Source organism: Camelus bactrianus, chromosome 13, assembly GCF_048773025.1.
Source record: "Camelus bactrianus isolate YW-2024 breed Bactrian camel chromosome 13, ASM4877302v1, whole genome shotgun sequence".
NCBI classification, from domain to species: Eukaryota; Metazoa; Chordata; class Mammalia; order Artiodactyla; family Camelidae; genus Camelus; species Camelus bactrianus.
The window spans coordinates 41785924-41808112 of NC_133551.1; the positions used below are offsets into that span (position 1 = coordinate 41785924).

The 22189-nt window shown below is 33.9% G+C and overlaps 1 protein-coding gene across 10 annotated transcripts in view; it reads left to right on the forward strand.

Annotated features, from left to right (window-relative positions):
* The window catches only part of TUT4 (terminal uridylyl transferase 4), a 134709-nt gene that overhangs the window by 110067 nt on the left and 2453 nt on the right, over positions 1-22189 (forward strand). For 3 of the 10 annotated variants that reach the window (XM_074376492.1, XM_074376483.1, XM_074376488.1), the window contains 6 exons: positions 289-404; positions 1333-1553; positions 2337-2437; positions 5457-5904; positions 10549-10707; positions 12193-22119. In XM_074376492.1, coding sequence (XP_074232593.1) covers positions 289-404; positions 1333-1553; positions 2337-2437; positions 5457-5904; positions 10549-10707; positions 12193-12281 — 1134 coding nt within the window. In that variant the 3' untranslated portion in view covers positions 12282-22119. Of the gene's footprint in view, positions 1-288; positions 405-1332; positions 1554-2336; positions 2438-5456; positions 5905-10548; positions 10708-12103; positions 22120-22189 lie in introns of those variants that run through there. The other 7 variants (XM_074376486.1, XM_074376489.1, XM_074376484.1 and 4 more) reach the window with 6 other exon arrangements.

The window sequence follows — 22189 nt, forward strand, 5'->3', positions numbered from 1 at the left end:
TAAAATGAGCATGAAAATAGTATGCACTTTATTGAGATAGTACACAAAGATACTACAGATGAATGAGAAAGATAATGTGGATGTAAAGTGGTTAGTACTGTTAGCAGCTATGATACTGATGATAATTCTGAATCTTGTTTTCATATCATGATTTTTGTTACAGTGAAATATTTGACATTTATTTCCTTCTTTTAAAAAAAAACACTTTTGCATCTTGGTCTCCTTTTCATTTAGATTCAGAAGTTTATAGTGATTTTTTTTTCTAGTAAAGTTGTATTTTCTCCCTAGGAGTACTTCTTTGATTCCAGAGTATTAACAGATGGAGAACTGGCTCCCAATGATCGGTGTTGCCGTGTGTGTGGAAAAATAGGCCACTACATGAAAGACTGCCCTAAAAGGAGAAGGTTGGCAAATGATTATGTATCAACATTACAGGGGAAATAAATGTGAGGCAAAGTGAAGCTGTAACTGTGTTCAGATATGTTTAAGTTGAGAAAGTTCAGGACTTTCAGTTGGACCTTAGGTAAATGTATATTTGAATGGAATTTTTTTTGAAAGAGTGAGGTTTGTTTGTGGTACAGTGGTCCATGATGTTTATTTGTTCATTTATTCATTAATTCATTCAGGTTTTTTTTTAATTGAAGAAGCATTTATTGACACCTGCTATGTGCTGGGACAGATCTGTGCTAGGATCCAAGGGGGAAAAAAGACCAAGATATGGGGTTCTTGCTGAGGACCTCGCATTTATGAAAACTAGTGATTAAAATATGATTAACTGAATCTTTGAGGTTTATGCTGTGAATTATACCTTTATAATATATACCTTAAGGAATATATATCCTCTGTTTCCTCTAAAAATGTATCTATGAAATATTCTTTCCTGTGTTCTATATACTATGTTAATGGATCAGGAAAATCTCTTCGTTAGTCATCAAGTCCTGCATAATATAAAGAGCTTAGAAATTTTGAGATAGAACAAACTCCTAGTTTCCATCACTGCTGTTTGTTAAATTTAGGCAAGACACTTACCCTCTCTAAGCCTCAGTTTCTTCCTCTATAAAATGGAGATAATAAATACAAGCCTCTAAGGATTGTTACAAGATAAAATTTGGTATTAAACATTTTTTAAAATTTAATATTATAAAACTACTAGATACCCAGTTTCTGCCATTTAAGTAGGTGTGCTATAAATGTGAGTACCTTGCCTTCAAAAAGATGCATGAAACAATGGGCATGCTAGTTAGTCCCTTTATTGTGAGACTCTTGTATAGCTTAGTTTGTTCTGTGGCTCACTCAGTTTATAAGTCCGTAGCTCCACATCATTGGTATCAGCAGTTTACTGTTTAGACTAAAGAAGAAAGACAGTGAAGAAGAGAAGGAAGGGAATGAAGAAGAGAAAGATTCCCGAGACCTTGACACCCGAGACCTCCACGACACTCGAGACTTTAGAGACCCCAGAGACCTCAGATGTTTTATATGCGGAGATGCAGGACATGTGCGAAGGGAGTGCCCAGAGGTCAAGTTGGCCCGTCAAAGGAATAGCAGTGTGGCAGGTAAATAGAAAAGGCGAAAAATACAGTTTCTGGTGGAAATAAAGTCACTTATGTTGATGTCATTCTAAGACATTGATTCCTCTCTATTCTAAACCTAGCTGTGTGATTTTGGACCTTAGAATTTATTAAAAAGAGAAAATTTAGACAGGCTTTTATTTTGCATAGTACTTGGATATGCTCAGTATCACAGTCTTAGTAGTCTGATGTATTTAGTCAATTCGAAGTATTTTTTGGACTTGAGTCACATTCTTTATTTCTCTTGCTATCAAAAGTTAACAATAGTTAACTTTTTTCCTTCAGAAGTTAATGAGAGATTTTTTTTTTTCTGGAAACATATAGGAGAAATTATATCTCTTCTCACTACTTCTATGAGAGAAGATCTGTTCCTGTTTTATTTCATAAGGAATTTTACAAATTAGGAACCTAAATGAGAGTTTATTGAAAGAAAACAATAGGATATTTTATAAGTGATGATTTCCATTATTCAGATTCATGATGCAGATGTTATTTTCCTAAATAAATATATTGTCTTCTTTAGAAAAGTAGTGTGACACTTGCTCTTGTTTCCAGGACCAGTGTATTTTTTTTTCTAATGAACTGAGTATTGAGAAATGGCTTAAAAAAATAAGTTGTTATAAGTCCTTGACTAATATAATCATAGTTTAAAAGTCCAAGTTTATAAAATCTCAGATTTGAGATTGTACAGAGGAAGGGAGTTTATTGTCATTTCTCTCCTATTTATTTTCTTTATCCATTAAATTTCTTTTTGATGTCTTCTATTAGCAGCCCAGCTGGTCCGCAACCTTGTAAATGCCCAGCAGGTGGCTGGTTCAGCCCAGCAACAGAGTGATCAGTCCATAAGGACTAGACAGTCCTCAGAATGTGTAAGTACTCTGCCTGCAAATGGATAGTCTTGGCAGGAAGATAGCACTAATTTTGGTGGGTGATAAGGTTGGTCTTTCATGTTGGCAAATATGATCTTCCAGATTATACAGTACTTTGTAGAGGTGTCTTTGCTGGGCACATCAGCTAAAACGAACATTGCTTCTAGAGTAATATAAATCCGGGTTTATATTTATGGGCAAGCTCCTTAACTTCATTGAACCTCTTCCTTATTTGTAAAATAAGATAACTACCAGATAAGGTTGTTGGTTGGATTAAAATAAGGTAATAACTTTGAGGTTGCAGGCTTTGTTAATGGAAGAATGTGAGTACTGTTAATAAAAATAGACCCCAAAATTGAGATGTATTAAGGGTTTAGTACTGTTAGGACAGTAGGTGTATGGCACTTCACTTGCTTGAAACTTTTGTGTGTCTTCTCACAGATGGATACCTAGTCAAATACGCCCTCTAAAAGACAGCGTATTGAATTAGAATTCAGATTGATAAGTTTCATATTAACTTTGCTGAGTTACTCTAACCTTTATCTAAATCTGTATTTACCTTGCACTTCTTAAATTAATTAAATATTAATTGAATGCTTACTCTAAATCTGACACTGTGCTTTAGTGTTTCACACTTACTATTAACTGCAGTTCTTTGAAAGGCCATGTGGAGTAGTAGGTATTAGTTTAATTAAATTTTACAAATTGGGAAGCTGAAAATAAGAGAAATTAAAAGATTCAAACCCAGGTCTATGTAGCTTCAAAGCTGTTAACTATTAAATGTGCTAAATCTGTTATGATCAGTGTTTTAGAAAAAATTCTTAGAGCATTTAAAGAGCAGTAGTAGGGATTGTCTTAGGAAAACATATAGGAGCCCACTAACTCCCCCTCAAACTTTGAATACCTACTGTGGACTTTGATATTTTCAAATGTTACATAACAACAATAATACTAGCTAACATTTGTTGCGTGCTATATATGCATTATTTCTTATTCTTTCTTGTAAAACATTTTTAAAATATTGAAAAATATAGAAAATAATAAACAACCATGTACTGCCACAAGTCTTTAACAATTCTTAGTGTTTGATTATTTTTGGTTTGTGAAAAAATTACCCATACTTGACAACCCCTATGCATTCCTCTTGGATGCTTTTTCCATCTTAAAATTTTCCTTCCGTCACTTCCTTGCTGCTTAAATGTATCTGCTATCCTGAATTTGGTGTTTATATTTTTGACATATATTGTTGCAATTAATCTTCATGAAAACCTATGGTGTAGATTCTATTATTAATACCTCACAGGTGAAGAAACTGATTTAAGTTTCTTGCGTGAGGTCAACAGACACTTGGAACCAGAACCTGAACTCTTAGGTTCTGTCTCCAAAACCTATGCTTTAGCCACTTTCCTGTGCTGCCCCTAACTTTCATTTTCTGCTTCTAGCACTCACTTTTTTCTCATCTGAGATTTGAGTTAGAGTCCAACTAAAGGGCATTGCTATTTGGAGGTCTCACAAAGCACTTCAGCTTCAGACTCTAGAATGTAGCTTACATTTCCCTGCAACTTGACTCTTCCTCCTGTGTTCTCCATTTCATTGAATGATCCCACTAATCTAGTTCCTGAACTCCTCCCCCACATACAATCAATCAAAGTTCTGTTGTTTCTGTCTATAAAAATAGCTCACACCCATTTGCTTCTCTCTGTCTCCCTATATTGTATTTCCCTTGCCTAGGCAATCATCATTTCAGATTCCAGTTACTTTAAAAGACTGTGTTTTCATACCTGTAGACCTTCACTCATGTTGTTTCCTCTGACTGAATCTTCTCTTCTCCTTATCCCTACTCTCTTATCAAACTGGTTTCTATTTACCCTTGAGTTTAGTTTAAAGATCACTTCCTTCAGGAAGCTTTCCTTGATTTACACTTTCCTTCATCTTATCTTCTCCCAAAGTGGGTTTAGGTATTCCTGCTCTGGGATTTCATTATACACTATACAGTCTTTATCATAGTAATCACTGTATTTTATTGTGATGGCTTATGTAATCTTTATCTGTTCTTCCTCCTTTCTAGACTTTAAGCTCGTGAAGACATGCATGTTAGTATTTTCTTTCTCTTTCCTAGGATACTTTTTTATTCAGAGATCTCTAAACATTTTTTTAAATTGAAGTATTGTCAGTTTACAATGTTGTGTCAATTTCTGATGTACAGCATTGTTTCAGGTACACATACATACATCTATTCCTTTTCATATTCTTTTTCATTATAGGTTACTACAAGATATTGAATATAGTGCCCTGTGCTATATAGCATAAACTTGTTGTTTATCTATTTTATATATAATAGTATCTGCAAATCTCAAACTCCCAATGTCTCTTCCCACCTCCTTTTCCCCCTTGGTAACCATAAGTTTTTCTTCTATGTCTGTGAGTTTGTTTTCTCATTTGTAAATGAATTCATTTGTGTCTTTTTAAAGATTCCACATATAAGTGGTATCATACGGTATTTAAAACAGTTTTTTTAAGAGTGGTACTACGGATTGAACGTAGGACCTCACACATGCTAAGCATGCACTCTACCACTGAGCTATTACCACTACCGCCACCAACTCCATATTGTATTTTAAATACCTAGAACGATGCTTAGTACATAATTGGCATTCAGTAAATGCTTGTTGAGGAACTGAATGCAAGTGACTGTAAGATGTTTAGATGTAAATTTCTAGTTATAGTTGGAATTTTGGGTTCTACGTGATGGGAATGATGTCTGGGCTCTCTCTTCTTTGGACAGTAAAAAGGTTTATGAGGTAAAACCTATGTGAAAGAGGGTTTGAGAAACTTGGAGAAAGTTCTACATTCATATAAAATGAGGTTCTATTTGTTATGCATATCATAGAGTTCTATTTATAATTTTCTAATGAAATAACTTTGTAGTTTTATATTTGGATAATTTCTGCTTTTATAAAATTAAGAGGTTTGTAAATTAACTTTAAAATGTATCTTTTTTTTTTTTTTTCCTCTGCAGTCTGATTCACCATCTTATTCTCCCCAGCCCCAGCCATTTCCACAGAACTCTTCCCAGTCCACTGCCATTACCCAGCCTCCATCCCAGCCAGGATCTCAACCCAAGCTTGGCCCACCTCAGCAGGGAGCCCAGCCCCCACATCAAGTCCAGATGCCTATGTATAACTTTCCCCAGTCACCACCAGCTCAGTATTCTCCCATGCACAATATGGGATTGTTGCCAATGCACCCTCTCCAGATCCCTGCCCCTTCCTGGCCTATTCATGGCCCAGTAATCCATGCTGCACCAGGCAGTGCCCCCAGCAATATTGGCCTAAATGATCCCAGCATCATCTTTGCACAGCCTGCTGCCAGACCTGTGGCGATCCCTAGCTCCTCTCATGATGGACACTGGCCTCGTACTGTCGCTCCAAATTCCCTGGTGAACAATGGTACAGTGGGGAATTCAGGTAACCTTTCCTTTTCTTCTTTTGTGTGTGTCTGTTTGTAGAAAGGTTGGATGATTGGTATTTGTTGAACCTGGGGAAATTAATGTGAGGAAAAGGATGGTAAGCAGTATTTGTGGAAGGGCAGTATAGGATTAGATAAAGGTAAAGAGTATGGGCTGTGGATTCAGATTATCTGAATTTGAATACTGGCTCTGCCATTTATTATGTGGCATTGGGCAGTTGCTTAATCTCTTTGTGCATTGGTTTCATTTGTAAAGTAGGTGTATTGATAGCTTCTAATTCACAGGGTTGTTGTGAATATTAGATGAAGTCATAAACATAAAGGTTAGTTATTATCTTACTATTTTAAAATTTCACTACAATCCTGCTTGGTATAGGTATTATTAGCACTCATTTTACAGTTGAGGAAATTGAATAGTTAAATAACTATCATGCTATCATGATTAATCATAGCAGGTCCAAGATTTAAACCAGTTTCTTTCTTCAAACCTGTAACTTTGCTCTGGACCCTTATTATCTTTTAGTAAGGAGCAATTTTTTAAAAAGAAGATTAGTAGCACTTTGTATCATTAAAAAAAGAATAGTTTTTTTTTTTTACTGATATCTAAGTAACACATATTCCTCATAGAGTGTTTGAAAAAGGAAAAGAAAATCATATATAATCTCAATTCCTAGACGTAACTGCTAAGAAATATTTTGATTTATTACCATCTAATCATTTTTTATCTTTGCATATTTAAAAATAATTTTTAAATGCCATTAATCTAGTTTTATATTTAAGTTTTAGTGATATTTTTATTTAAAAAACTGAATACAGAAAATTTTGAAATGTACACAAAAAGAGAGAGTAAAGAATAATGAACCCTCCCATTACCCAGCTTTAACAGTTGTCAGTATTTGCTGTTGTTTTCTCTGACCCCTTTACCCCATTTAAAAAAATTGGCTTGAATATTTAATTAAATCTCAGACATTGGATCAAATTTGCTTATAAACTTGAGTTTGTTTTTTTTTTAAATCACAAGACCATTACCATACCCAGTGTCATATATTACCCAGTCTGTTCATTTTCCCCTATTTCTCTAAAATTATTGTTATTGTTGATTTGTTTGAATCAAGATTCAAACAAAGCCCATACACCATATGTGGTTATTACATCTCATGTCTTCTTTAATTTATGACAGTTCCCACTCACTATTTTTCCCCCATATTAACTATTTATTGAAGAGACTATAGAATTTTCCACATTCTGGTTTTGACTGATTGTATCTTTGTAGCATTGTTTAACATGTACCACTGTTCCCATATTTTCTATAAACTGGTATTCAGATCCAGGTGCTGGATTAAGTTTGGAGTTTTTTGTTGGCAAGAATCTTAATTCCTGGTTGGTCCTTGGACATATCCTATTCCTTCACTTCAGGAGAAACTTACTGTCTAGTCGTTCTTTTTTTAGTGAGTTAAGATTGATCATTGAGTTAGGTAGTGTCAGCCTGTTCTATCCACTATAAAGTGCCTCATTAATTTTTACATAACAATCTTAGCTGCCATTGATCATTATTGATAATGGCTGATATCCATTATTTCACTAAGGTTTGTTAAGTGATGATTTTCTGTTTACTATTTGTGATTCTTCTGTAATTTACTATGATTATTTTCCTTATTAACTACTTGGTTATCCTGAAATATCATTTGTATAGGACATGTAGACTAAAAGCTTGTTTCTTTCCCTTTATTACTTTTCAAAAGAATTTTAGTGATAATTTTAAACAAATATATGCTATTCCTTAGAGCACTATGATGGAGGAGGAATCTCTGACTTCTGTTGTAATAATACAGATAATACAATTTGTTGAGCAGAAATGCCAGAATGTGGGAACTCATTAGAATTTCCAGGATCAAAGGATATATGTCATACATGGCCATTCTAATGTGGACTCTCCTTCTCTCATTAAATATTTGCTGTGAACATGCCATGGTATGGACTGTGATAGTCACTGAGTAGACAGATCCAATGTCTTACCCTTTGATATATTGGCTCAGTTTTTACACTTTTAAGTCCTCCCTCTCCCCACCATTAGTTGATCTGTTTCAGCCTTAATAAACTAATTAACATCCTATTAACACACTGTACTATATTTTACCCCTGATTATTTACCTAAGTTGTTCCCTCTACCTGGAATGCCCTTTCCATTAACCCTTCTGTTCACTCTAACCTCCTTCTGCTTTACTCCAAAACTTGGCTAACTTACTCATCCTCCATTTTTAAACTTAGATCACTTTCTTCAAGAAGCTTTTAATTCTTGTTGATCCTATCCTCCATTTGTATTAGGTATCCTTTCTCTCCTCCATGTTTCCTTAGTATCCATATCATAACACTAGTCTTACCGTGTTGAAATTTCCTGTTTACTTGCCTGCATAACCCATTAGACTGAACTTGTGGAGGCTATGAATTGTTCCTTTTTAAAATTTAATTATTTTTTTATTAAAATATAGTCAGTTTACAATGTTGTGTCAATTTCTGGTGTACAGCATAATGTTTCAGTCATGCATATACATACATGTATTTGTTTTCATATTCTTTTTTATTATGTTACTATAATACATTGAATATAGTTCCCTGTGCTACACAGAAGGAACTTGTCTATCTATTTTATATATATATATATATATATATATATATATATATATATATATATATATATATATATATATTAGTATCTGCAAATCTCAAACTCTCAATTTAGCCCTTCCTACTTCCCACCCACCCCAGGTAACCATAAGTTTGTTTTCTGTGAGTCTGTTTCTGTTTTGTAAATAAGTTCATTTGTGCCCTTTTTTTTCAATTCCACATATGAGTGATATCATACGGTATTTTTCTTTATTTTTCTGGCTTACTTCACTTAGAATGATGATCTCCATGTCCATCCATGTTGCTGCAAATGACATTATTTTATTCTTTTTTATGACTGAGTAGTATTCTGTTGTATAAATATACCACATCTTTATCCAGTCATCTGTCGATGGACATGAATTGTTTCTTGTCTGTCATTGGCTTCCTACTGTCCAGTGTAGTGCCTGATGTAAGGTAGATACATTATTTGTATAACATATTATTATTATATAATAAACTATTATATTACTAAGCAAATATTTATTATTTGTTGGATGGGTGTGCAACTCTTAGTTAATATTACAACTAAAATTAGCATTATATTAAAAATGGAAAGACTAGATGGGAATGTATTAAAATGATAATAGTAGTTGTATGAGAGTAGGAGTTTGAGTTTTTTCCCCATTTTTCACATTGTCTTTAATGAGGTTATATTACTCATATTATGAAAATATTTGGTTGTGAAAAATGGCCAGGAGAGATTGGAATACATTCTCAAGAGTATCCTTTTATGTTAAAACATTATTTCTCAATTAGTCATGACCTCAATAATGTATACCCAGTCTTACTTTTTGTAAACTCCGATCTCTTCAACTTTAGCTCTTAGTTGTAACTTGGCTTTATGAACTTACCGTGAACCAGCTGCTTCATTTACCTCTTACCTCCTGAGAAGACTGAACTTCTAGGAGTGAAGTTAGTATGGGTTTTAGTTTTCTTGGTCCCTACTCCCCCCTATCCTAAATCTCCTAATTTGAGTTCCTGCTAGAAACTTTAGTGAATAAGGGCAGTGTCTCTCAGATTATTTCCTGCCACATTGTGATCCTGAATGAGAAAAGCCACCAAAAATGATTTGGAAGATCCGGGGATTACTGCATTTTGAAAGACATGTAAAAATAGATCCTAAAGGGAAGTAGATTGGTGGGAGTGGTTTGCCATAGAAAGAAGAGGACTCGTATTTTTTGAGTTCCTACTTACAAGCCAGAACTTGTGCAGGCCACTTTATTTTTATTATCTACTTTAATCCTCACAACAACCTGGGGTTCATAATTGAACCTTAGTAATTTTTTGGAACTGATATTTGAATTTATACATACTTGGTTCCAAAGCCCAAGTTTTCAAGCATTTCACCACAATGCCTCAACTTCTAATAGGATCTCAGGCCAAGATAGAATTGATTCTAAGATAGCTGACATTGTCTTTAGGATAAAATGTAAGCTACTTAAGGAGGTGTTAAGATTCTTTTATTTAAATATAGATCATACCTACCTGTCCAGCCTTTTCTCTTACCACTTCCTCTCTTTACCCTTGTCTGTATTGCTGATTATTTTGCAGCTTCCCAAACTTGCTGTACTTTCCTGCTTCATGGCTTTTGAATACATTATTCCTTCTGTCTGAAATGCCCTCCTTGCCCTATTTTGCCTGACTAACTAGTTCCTTGTCCTTTAAAACTCGTTAGTCAGTCATCTTAGGAAAACCTTCTCTATCCTTGAACTGTGCTAGCCCCCTCTTTTAGGCACCTTCCAAACTGTTAGGACAATTACCACATATTATTGTTTATGTTTTCTTAAATGTTTATGAATAATTTGAGTAACAATTACAGTGTTTCATTCCTTAAAAAAATTTTTTTGTTATCCTCTGCTTTTAGCAGATTTCTTGGCCAGTGGTAGAAACTTAATAAATTTTTGTGGAATGAAAGAATGTTTGAATGAACAAACTGATGTTTTAAAATACGTCTTTCCTTTATCGTTGAAATGCAGAGCCAGGATTTCCAGGACTGAATCCTCCAATTCCTTGGGAACATGCACCACGACCCCATTTCCCTCTTGTCCCAGCTTCGTGGCCTTATGGTTTGCATCAAAACTTCATGCATCAGGGAAGTGCCAGATTTCAGCCTAACAAACCTTTCTATACTCAAGGTACCATTGCTTACATATTTGTTAACAAGCTGGGTGGGTTTTGTTCTGTGACAAGGAGCCTTTATGATGGCTAGGATCTGGAAATGAAAAGTTGTGAATTCAGTAAACATTTTTTGAGAGAACATACTGTGTGTCAGACTGTACTAGGTGCTTATTGCTCAAGTAAGTATTAAGTAAAACCCCTATATTTAATGCGTATTTCATTAGGAGAGTCAGACATATAAAACAGACAAGAATAGGAGCTTAGAGGAATCAGTTAACTTTGCTGTAGCAGAGAGTGCAGGATATGGACACCAGGGATCAAATCACAGATTTTAACATTTGAACTAGATCTTGAAAGACATTTAGGATTTTTTTCCTAGAGATTATATTGGAGGTTAGAGAAGAGGAGTGTTCTTAGCTGAGGCAATAAATAATATATACAAAGTTACTGAGTTTTGCCTGGCATAATGAGAAAAGGATAGGAAAAAAGAAAATAATAGGACTAGAGGATGAGGTAAATGGGAAAATGTGTAGGTGATGAGGCTAGAGAAGTTAGGCTGAGGCCGTATTATGAAGGAATTTGGACTCAGTTTACAAAGTAAGTGGTGGAGATCTAATAGAAATTTTTGAGTTGAGTAGTGACATAGTCAAATTTGTTTAGTAAAACTGAGACTTGAATGATATTAGAATTCATTAAATTCTGTTGCTGCTAACGTATGAATAATGGCTTTAATCTAATTAGTGAATATTATAAACTAAGGAGAATTCCAAGGAACTTGTAGAATTTTATCTAGCCTATCTGTCTCATAGGTATCTCAATCCAAATAAGGAATCTCTGAGTCTGGCCTTCAGCTCTTGGCTAACATAGGAGTTAAAAAAACCTAGAGTCAGTTAATACAGTTAAACTAGGAGTTCAAGAAATTAAAGAAAGGTATTCTGGAAATATTGACTGAATAAAATAACTTTTAAAGGGAAGCCCCTGGTATGATTATCAGGTTTGATACATTTAAGCTTTCCTAAACTGTCCTTGTACTCCTAGGGCATCGCTGTATTATAGAATGACAGAACTTTGACTGGCTGGTTTCTTCTGAATAAAGAACTAGGGCTGAGGAAAATTACTATTGGTCATACAAGCCATTTTAGGGGAGGGGGAGAGTCTGAAGTCCTTCCCTGGTGGGATTGTTCCCCTTAATTCCTCCCATCCATCTCCCTTTTGTCTCCTCTCTTACTTTTCACATACTTACATGTTCCTTCCCTCCTTGTCCTTCTCCCCCTACTAAATGTTTTGACATGCTTCATCTCCTCTTTACTGTATAAATATAAAAAAACAGAACTAGCTACAAGTTAATTCTAAAGAGTTGTCAGATAACTAGGCACAAGCCTTTCAGTTTCCTGTCTGTATTGTGTCCAACAGACAGATGTGCCACCCGTCGGTGTAGAGAGCGTTGTCCCCACCCACCAAGAGGAAACGTGTCGGAGTAATGCGAGTCCATTTTCTTTCAGCTGGTCTACCGATGCACAGCAACCAGCCAATCCTGCTGTCTCAAGGGTATCCGTACCTCAATGTCAGTTACATTCAGCAGAAAAAGTGACATTTAATGGAAAGCAAAACAAAATCAGGTCCTGATTTAAAATTTTAACACGTTTAGATAGCTTATTTAAATTCTAAGACTGTTTTTAAAGACTGTATTATTTGTATATAAATATGAACTATAGTTTTTACTAGTATCACCAAATTCAGTGATACAAATTTCATCTATTTTATTACCCTATTTTTAAGGGAATTTTATGTTTTGTTTAACCTTGATGAATTGTATAAAGAGAGAATTTAAAAAATTACATTCTTTATTTTCTATTAGCTGTATTCATACTTTGGTTGCTTCAGACTTTATATATATTGTTCTTAAGAATTAGGAAAGACTTTCATGTGTTTTAAATTTGTCACTTCTATTCTTTACAGAACCTTGTAGTGCCAAAATTTTTTTAAAAGGTAAAAAAAAATAATAAAATAAAACTACAACATGAAGATTCAGAATTTTTTTCTTTTACATTCTTGTATATTGAAAATATTCAAACTTGAACAGAAATTTGCTTTTGTCTGTATTTGAAGTAATTCTATTTTAAGTTAATAAACCTTTTTGACAAGAGTCCAATTTGGTTAATTCATCTGGTCATTAAGATAATGGGAATATAATGTAACAATTTAGAGATTTGTTTCACTCTCTGTGAATAGAGTATTCTAAATCATAGACTTAGTTTTAGAAAAAGATCCAAGGGTCTTTTCATGTTATTTTACTGAATCCTAACAACAACTATGAAATTGGTAGAAGCCAATGCTGTCTCCATTTTATCATTGAGAAAATTGAGGTGCAAAACAAAGTGAATTCTAAAGGTAGCACACTTAACATGTTGGAAATAGAATTGAAACAGATCTTTTGAAATAGAATGTAAACACTAATACTGGCAATTAGAGTGAATGGAAGGTAATTCTTACTTACTGAGGAACTAATATGTCCCAGACTATCCATTTGGAGTTCTGTACTACTGCCTGGATGACACACTTGCGAGAATGGTGTTTACCGATAAATGCTTTGTGATCAGTGATTTTAGTTGGATTTCAGACTTGTGTTGTTGGTGGTAGATTTTTTAGCTGTTTTTAGTACTATACATTGTGGTGAGGTTTTTGTGTCTGAACAGCTCAGTAAAGAGATTTGCCAGGGATTTTAGGCTAAATTGATGCTTTAGATTTATTTGGAAATCTGCAGAATAAATAAATACAAATGTCTTTTAAAGACAGTGTATTTTCTTTGTTCTGCTTCTTCAGCTATCCATTACTTTAATCGGGGAGTATTGGGCTTTTATCATATTGTCAAACATGGAAGAAAGATGCTTGAAATCTGTTGCAGGAGGTTGAAGGCTTTCTTGTCATATTTATAGCCTTGGAAAGGTGTTTATTAAATGTTACGATCAGGTGTATCTACTGTTAGTTTTTTTATATTAAGGCCTTGGCATCCCATGGTGATCATTTTGTAATGTATAGAAATTTTGAATCACTATGCTGTGCACCTGGAGCTATATAGTAGGTCAGTTATACTTCAATTAAAAAAAAAAAGCTTCATTCAGCATCCATGGAATCCTACTAAGTGGTGGAGTGTAGGCTCATTTGTTTTGTTGGCCCAACATATGCTTTTCTGTTAAAATATGACTTGGAACTTTCTTTTAAAGTGACCGTTCTAGGTGTTTCATCTCTTTTCAGGCCTTGGTGATGAGAGGTATACAGGGTGTTATTCATCTTACCATTCTACTTTTGTATATATTTGAAATAGTTATTAAAAAGAAATCAATCTGCTACAAGAGACTGCCCTCAGTTCAGCCTTCCTTCCTAAAGGAAGGCAGCATACCACCTGGCAAAAGGTGTTTATGGGGCAATAAACCCCAGTAATCTTGGTCTTATTATGTAAGTGTTATATATAGTAATTTTCAGCATCTCATTTGTTCCTCCTACAGTAATTGCCAGTGTTCAGTAACTGGCACTGTTCCAAATTGAAAAATAGAAAACTCTTAGTTTGTAATCTATGCAGTAGTAGCTCAGTTTTATAAGTTTGCAAACTTAAGTTTTTGATTATGAATTCAAATTCATTACAGAGCAATTGAAAAGTGTAAAATTAAAAATTTTATGTAAAGAACACACACACTTAAGATCATGTTGTTTTGAAATGTTTTGTATAATGTTCAGTGACATGGAGAGATTAATATTTTCCCATGCCATTAAAAATTACTCAAAAATATGAATATTAATGACATACTATGTAACTTATTTTTTAATAATAAAATACTCCATTGGAATATTTATTGAAAAAACATCTGTGTACAAGTGGACTCAAGCAGTTCAAACCTATGTTGTTCAAGGGTCAATTATATTATGGTGATTTCTCATAAATGGGATTTTTAGGCAAAAAGGATAAAAGTTCTAAGGTTCCTGCTGCCTGTCGCCAAATTGGTTAACAATTTGCAATTCCAACAAATGGTATATAAAATGTAATAGTAAGCTTATAAAAAAAACTATAAACTCCAAACAACTCTTTTTTTTTTTCCTTGTGAAGGATAATTTAACTGTGTTTATTAAAACAGAAAAAAAGGAGAATTAAATAAAAGACCAAAGTAGAAAAATCACTCATAAATCCATCAATCAGAAATAAATACTGTTAATTTCTGGTGAACTTCATTCATTTAAACCATCTCTCTTAAAAAAATACACACACATACATAAACACAGTTTCTTTTTAATTAAAAAATTTTTTTTAATTGAAGTGTAGTTGATTTACAATGTTAGTTTCAGGTGTACAGCAGGGTGATTCAATTATACCTATACATAAATGCATATTTTTTTCAGATTCTTTTCCATTATATGTCATTACAAGAAATTGAATATAGTTCCTTGTGCTACACAGTAGGTCCTTATTGTTTATTTTATATATAGTAATGTATATCTGTTAATCTTAAACTCCCAATTTATCCCTCCCCCACACTTTCCCCTTTGGTAAACAGTTTGTTTTCTATGTCAATGAGTCTATTTTTGGTTTGTGAATAAGATTTGTATCTTTTTTTTAAAGATTCCACATGTAAGTGATATCATATGATAGTTGTCTTTCTTTGTCTGACTTACTTCACTCAATATGATAATCTCTAGTCCATCCATGTATGTCTTGTTTTTGTGCCAGTACCATACTGGGTTTTTTGTTTTTGTTTTTTTTATTTTTCAATTTTATTAGATAGAATTGTTACAATTTGCACATAAACAATATATTGCATGTAAATACATATATACAATATACTGCACATATATTTTTAAACTTTACATATATGTACTGTTCATTGTTTCTAAGAACAGTTTAGAGCTTCAGCTTTTTAAACTTATAGTTATCAAAGGATTAAAGCCAACCAAAAAATAAGAATCAACAGAATGCAGTAATTCAATCATAAAGGACAGTCATATTTGTCAAAACTCATTGACTTACATCAAAGGGAGTGAATTTTAGTGTGTAAATTAAAAAATGAAGAAAAAATGATGTGAGTTGACAGTATTTACTGTTTCAACCATATGGATATGCAACAGTTGAACAGCAGCTCTGAGTAAGACCAATACTCCTGAAAAAAGAATTTAAATAGTCAAATAAACTATGTTCTTAAAAAAAAAATCATAAAGGACAGTCAAATGTGCTTATACATATTTAAGAAATCAGTCACCTACATTATAAATAATAAGTAGTTCATTTGTGTCCCTTTTTTTAGATTCTACATATAAGTGGTATCATATGGCATATCCAGGTCCATCCATGTTGCTGCAAATGGCATTACTTTATTCTTTTTTATGGCTGAGTAGTATTCCATTGTGTATGTATGTGTGCATATATGTATATGTGTACGTACACACACACACACACACCACACACACACACACACACACACTACATCTTCTTAACCAGTCATCTGTTGATGGACATTTGGGTTGTTTCCATGTCTTGGCTATTGTAAATAGTGCTGATGTGAACATTGGGGTGCTTGTGTCTTTTTGAATTATGTTTTTCTCCAGGTATATGCCCAGGAGTGGGATTTCTGGGTCACATGGTAAGTCTGTTTTTAGTTTTTTAAGGAACCTCCATACTGTCCCCCATAGTGACTGAACCAAACTACCAACAGTGTAGGAGGGTTCCCTGTTCTCCACACCCTCTACAGCATGTATCATTTGTGGACTTTTTCATGATGGCCATTCTGGCTGGTGTGAAGTGATACCTCATTGTAGTTTTGATTTGTATTTCTGTGACAGTGATGCTGAGCATTTTTTCATGTGCCTCTTGGCCATTTGTATGTCTTCATTGGAGAATTGCTTGTTTAGGTCTTCTGCCCATTTTTGGATTGGGTTGCTTGTTTTCTGATATTAAGGTGTACAAGCTGTCTATATATTTTGGAAATTAGTCCCTTGTCGGTCACATCATTTGCAAATATTTTCTCCCATTCTATATGTTGTCTTTTTGTTTTGTTGATGGTATCCTTAGCTGTGCAAAAGCTTTTAAGTTTAATTAGATCCCATTTGTTTTTTTTTTGTTGTTGTTTTTTTTGGTTTTTTTTGCTTTTATTTCCATTATTCCAGGAGCTGGTTCAAAAAATATATTGCTGTGACTTATGTCCTAGAGTGTTCTGCCTATGTTTTCCTCTAGGAGTTTTATAGTATCTAGTCTTACATTTAAGTCTCTAATCCATTTTGAGTATATTTTTGTCTGTGGTGTTAGAGAATACTCTAATTTCAGTCTTTTACAGGTAGCTGTCCAGTTTTCCCAGCACCATTTATTGAAAAGATTGTCTTTTCTCCATTGTGTATTCTTGCCTCCTTTGTCATAGATTAATTGACCATAAGTGGGTAGGTTTATTTCTGGACTGTCTTTCCTGTTCCATTGATCTATATGTGTGTTTTTATGCCAGTACCATACAGTTTTGATTAGTGTAGCTTTGTAGTATAGTCTGAGGTCAGAGAGCATGATTCCCCCAGCCCTGTTCTTCTTTTTCAAGATTGTTTTGGCTATTCAGGGTCTTTTTTGTTTCCATACAAATTTTAACATTTTTTTGTTCCAGTTCTGTGAAGAATGTCATTGGTAATTTGATAGGGATTGCACTGAATCTGTATATTGCCTTGGGCAGTATGGCCATTTTAACAATATTGATTCTTCCAATCTAAGAACATGGTGTATCTTTTCATCTGTTTATGTCTTCAGTTTCTTTCATCAGTGTCTTATAGTTTTCAGAGAACAGGTCTTTTGCCTCCTGGGGTAGGTTTATTCCCAGGTATTTTATTCTTTTTGGTGTGATAGTAAATAGTATTGTTTCCTTAATTTCTTTTTCTGCAGTTTCGTTTTTTTAGTGTATAGAAATGCAACTGATTTCTGTATGTTAATTTTGTATCCTGCAACGATACCAAATTCATCGATGAGTTCTAGTAGTTTTCTGGTTACTTCTTTAGGGTTTTCTATGTATAGTATCATGTCATCTGCAAACAGTGACAGTTTTACTTCTTCATTTCCAATTTGGATTCCTTGTATTTCTTTTTCTTCTCTCATTGCTATGGCTTCAACCTCCAAAACTATGTTGAATGAAAGTGGCAAGAGTGGGCAACCTTGTCTTGTTCCTGATCTTAAAGGAAATTCTTTCAGCTTTTCCCCATTAAGTATTATGTTAGCTGCGGATTTGTCATATATGTTGAAGTATGTTCCAACTATGCCCACTTTCTGGAGAGCTTTTATCATAAATGGATGTTGAGTACCATACTGTTTTGATTACAGTAGCTTTGTAGTATAGTCTGAAGTCAGGGAGCTGACTCCTCCAATTCTGTTCTCTCTCAAGATTGTTTTGGCTATTTGGGGTCTTTCCATACAAATTCTAACTTTTTTTCTTCCAGTTCTGTAAATAATGTTATTGGTAATTTGACAGGGATTGCATTGAACCTGTATATTGCCTTGGATAGTATGGCTATTTTAACAATATTGCCTCTTCCAGTCCAAGAACATGGTGTATCTTTCCATCTGTTTGTGTCATCTTCAATTTCTTTCATCAGTGTCTTATAATATTCAGAGTTACAGGTCCTTTGCCTCCTTAGATTGGTTTATTCCTAGGTATTTTATTCTTTTTGATGCAGTGGTAAGTCACATAGTTTTACAAAAGTGGGCTCATATGCTATATTTAGTAAATATAGCAAATTAATTTTACTTTAACAAAATTTAAAAAGTGTGAAAGTGAAGAAATTCTCAACTTAAAACTTTTTTTCTACCAAAGAATCTAGTTCTGAAAGATTCCTCCTAAAACTAAGGACAGTTGTAGAAAACATTGAAGAGACTGGAGTAATTTTTTTCCAGTTTCATGTGTATTTTACTTAGAGACAGTATATGACTCCTGTTATGAAAAAATGAAACCAGCACACAGTTTCTTTGCTTCCTGGTTTTATTATTATATAGACAAGTTCAAATATTTCATTTGAGTCTTATAATCATTTCCCATTATTTTTATTTAAAACTTCTAAGATGTTCACTACCATTCCTTTTTACTGCATCTTTTTTCCTGAGTCCTTAATTTGATTCATTTATTGTTGGGTGAGTTTCATTATCAGGCAGTTTTTTTTTCCCAAGTGGTTTTATTCCTTTAAATACATCCATACTTGAGAATATCTATTTCCCTTATATTTTAAAGACAACGTTGACTGGGTATAAAGTTCCTGGCACACTTTGTTTTCCTCAGACCTTCCTTTGGAGCCTCTTGCATCAATGCGTTAATTAAGATGAGGCCATCTTGATCTGTTTCCTCATTATACATGACTTGATTTCTCTGCTTGGATGCCTATATAATTCATCTCTTAAATCAAGAAGATTTTTCTTCTATTTGAAATTTTTAAAGTTTGATTTGCTCAGTTCTTATCAGAAATGTTAATTATGCACATGCAAGATTTCATGTATTTTCTTTATTATCTCTATAACTTGTTATTTTCCATTTTTTATTTCCTCCAGACTATTTTCTCTATGCCTTTTGTTTGTTTTGTATTTTGGCTTTTCTAATAAGGCTTTCTTTTTTCAAATTTTCAAATCTTCACTTCTTAAACTCTGCCAAGCTTATTTTCTATCTCTTACTTTTTAATCTCTTTGAATTTTAGCTCTTGCATTTTTTTTTTAAAACAGATCACTTTGTTTAGTGTACAAACTTGTGACTTTAACTTTTAGCAGGGAGAGGCCAGTATCTGTCATCATTCTTTTCTGATTAATGCTTATTTAAACTTAGGTCAGTCTACTGAAAATAATGGAAAGGGGCTAAGAGAATGAACTTTGATTTGAATTATATTGGAAGCCTCTCACCAAATTCATTATTTCATTTGCCTCTGGGAACATATATCCCTTCATTTCTTAGTGTTAAGAGGCCATTGTGCCCTATGGCAAAGCTTTTTAAGGCAGTGTAAGTCAAATTGTGGGACATGAAAGTAATTTAGTGGTTTTTACTCAGCAGTAAAACTGACAGTGTATAAGAACTATCAGAATGTATTTTGCATACGGGGTAAGAATTTTCTCCTGAAATTTGTTTTAGTACAGAATATGTATGTGTACAGAGGTAAGATGTAAAATGTCTCACTAAAGGTCACAGTCAAAAAAAGTTGTATAGCTACAATTCCAAGGCCTTGCTCATCTGGTAGGCTAGCACATAGATGACATAAATGGCCCTTCAGCAAGATATGTCCTTAGATTCCGTGTCCTCTACAATTCTGTAATTTATCGAAATGATCTCTAGAGAGATGTTTGACGTGTCCCACTCTGGAGTAGGCTTTAAGTTTATGGTTTATGCTTCGGGAAGTTTATTTCTGTGATTAAAAATTGTTGGTGTTTTGGGGTGGGTTTTTAAATATTTATGCTTTAAATATAAAGTGTACTTTAAAAATTTTAACAGTATACTGGATGCCGACCTGGTTGGTACTTTGGTCATTTAGCCTGAAGTCATTTCTTTCCACAGGTTGATAAATAACTGCTAGGCTGTATAACAGGTATAAATAGAGGCACTTATATTTAATTTTTAAAGGCAGTCCCACATATAGTTGTATGATGAGCCATAATAACTCTCACTGACAACTTTTATTACCTCAAATATTATCAGGAGAGGAATTATTGATGAATATGAAATCTCAAATATGATCCCCAAATGCTTTAACATTGATGCAAAAGTCCTTCAGTTCAGTAGGAAGCAACACAATGTCTGTCCTATGACCAGATATGGCTTCCCAAGAAACACGATCCTTTGAGGCAGTTGGTCTTCTCAATTCCTGCTGGGATCAGAGCTTCATGAATTCATTTGATCACTTTTCCCTTTTTAAAGGAGGAAAGGTAAGTACAGGTAGACAGAATTCTTCCAGCAAAGATCCCAACACCCTCATATCAGTGCCCAGGGGCACTATTCAGTCCTTATTTTGCTTCTGCTTCCTTAGACCCTTGGCTTCTTAACCCACTCTCTAATTGCCCTTTCTGAATGATGCATTGCAGTTTTCAATTGGTGACTGTACTTCTTACTCTCCAGTGTTGGTGTTCCCTGTGATTCTGTTATTGGCTTTTCCTACATATACGAAGACTTCCTGGGCAATTGCATTTAATTCTACACCCTCCACAATTAACCTAAACATTGTCAATTCAGGTCTGGATCACTATGCTTAACTCCAGTTATTATTTCCAGTGTCTGGGCTGTATCTAGATATAACATAGCTATTTCAGATTAAACTTTGTTAAAATGAATGCATCGTTTTCATTAGCATGACTCCCACTACCTGCTCCTCTAAAACCTGGTCTTTCCTTGTTGTATTTTCTGGCTTTGTGAATGGCAGTGTTGTCCAGCAACTCAGGTTAAAACGCTAAGTGGCATTAGATACTTTTCTCTCTATCAAACCTTTTCAATCTAGTTGCCCTACTGCTACTGCCTAGACTTGGATAATGTCAATGCTTGTAGGATAAAGGATGAACATCTCAACTGGAATTCAGGATTGGGGGGAACACTATATAAGGATACTGTATAAAAGGTATTAAGTTTTACTGTTCTGTTGAACATTCAGTGCAAGTGGATTAAATGATCCAGAAGAAGCCTTACATTTTTTAATGCATTCTTTTCTTACAAAGCTGCTGCTAACCAGTTTTCATGTTTATTACCCCTTGCTGCTACTGGAGATAAAAGTTGGAGCTAATATTTTAAAAGAACCTTTTAAAATAAAGTCATGGCTAAAAATAGGCACTGTGCTTGTTTAAAAACCTTATGTATTAGGATGTTTTGGGTCATTTACTGTTATTTTTTTGCCAGCTTAAACACCAGGTATTTTAAAAGACTTAATTGTTAAATACAGATCATGTTGAAAGTAAACAAAGGAATGATTTATTATTATTTGTTATAACCAAATCAGCCCTGATGTATGATAAGTTCCTTTCCATTGTACTTTTCTAATATCTTCTGAGTTCAAACTGCTTTACAAAGGTTAGTTCATTTATCTTTATAATGTCCCCTTAAGGAAGGTGGTAGGTTGTATCACTATCTCCATGAAAAGATGAACAATAGAAGCAAAGGATGGTTCACAGATGAAATTATTAAGCTATATAAATTTCCATAGGATCATCTGTACTACATCACCTCACATACATATCTTGTGGTGTTGTCCAGCTTTTTTCGTGAATATACATGTTGTCTTCAAAGCTGGTGCATAAGCTCCTTCTGTTTATTAAGGCAAATGCTGTGTTTTCTCCCTGCTTTGAGCTTTTTACTAATCTTAGAATATAGAGCTGAGCATATGATAGGTAGGGAAAAAAAAGTTGGAGCTAATATATTTTACTGACTTGATTTTTTTTTTTTTTTTTTTGACTTGATTTTTTTTAACGTAACAGCAGCCACACAAATCTCAGGATTCTCAGAACAGTTCAAAGCAGAGTAAACCAAAACTTAAACC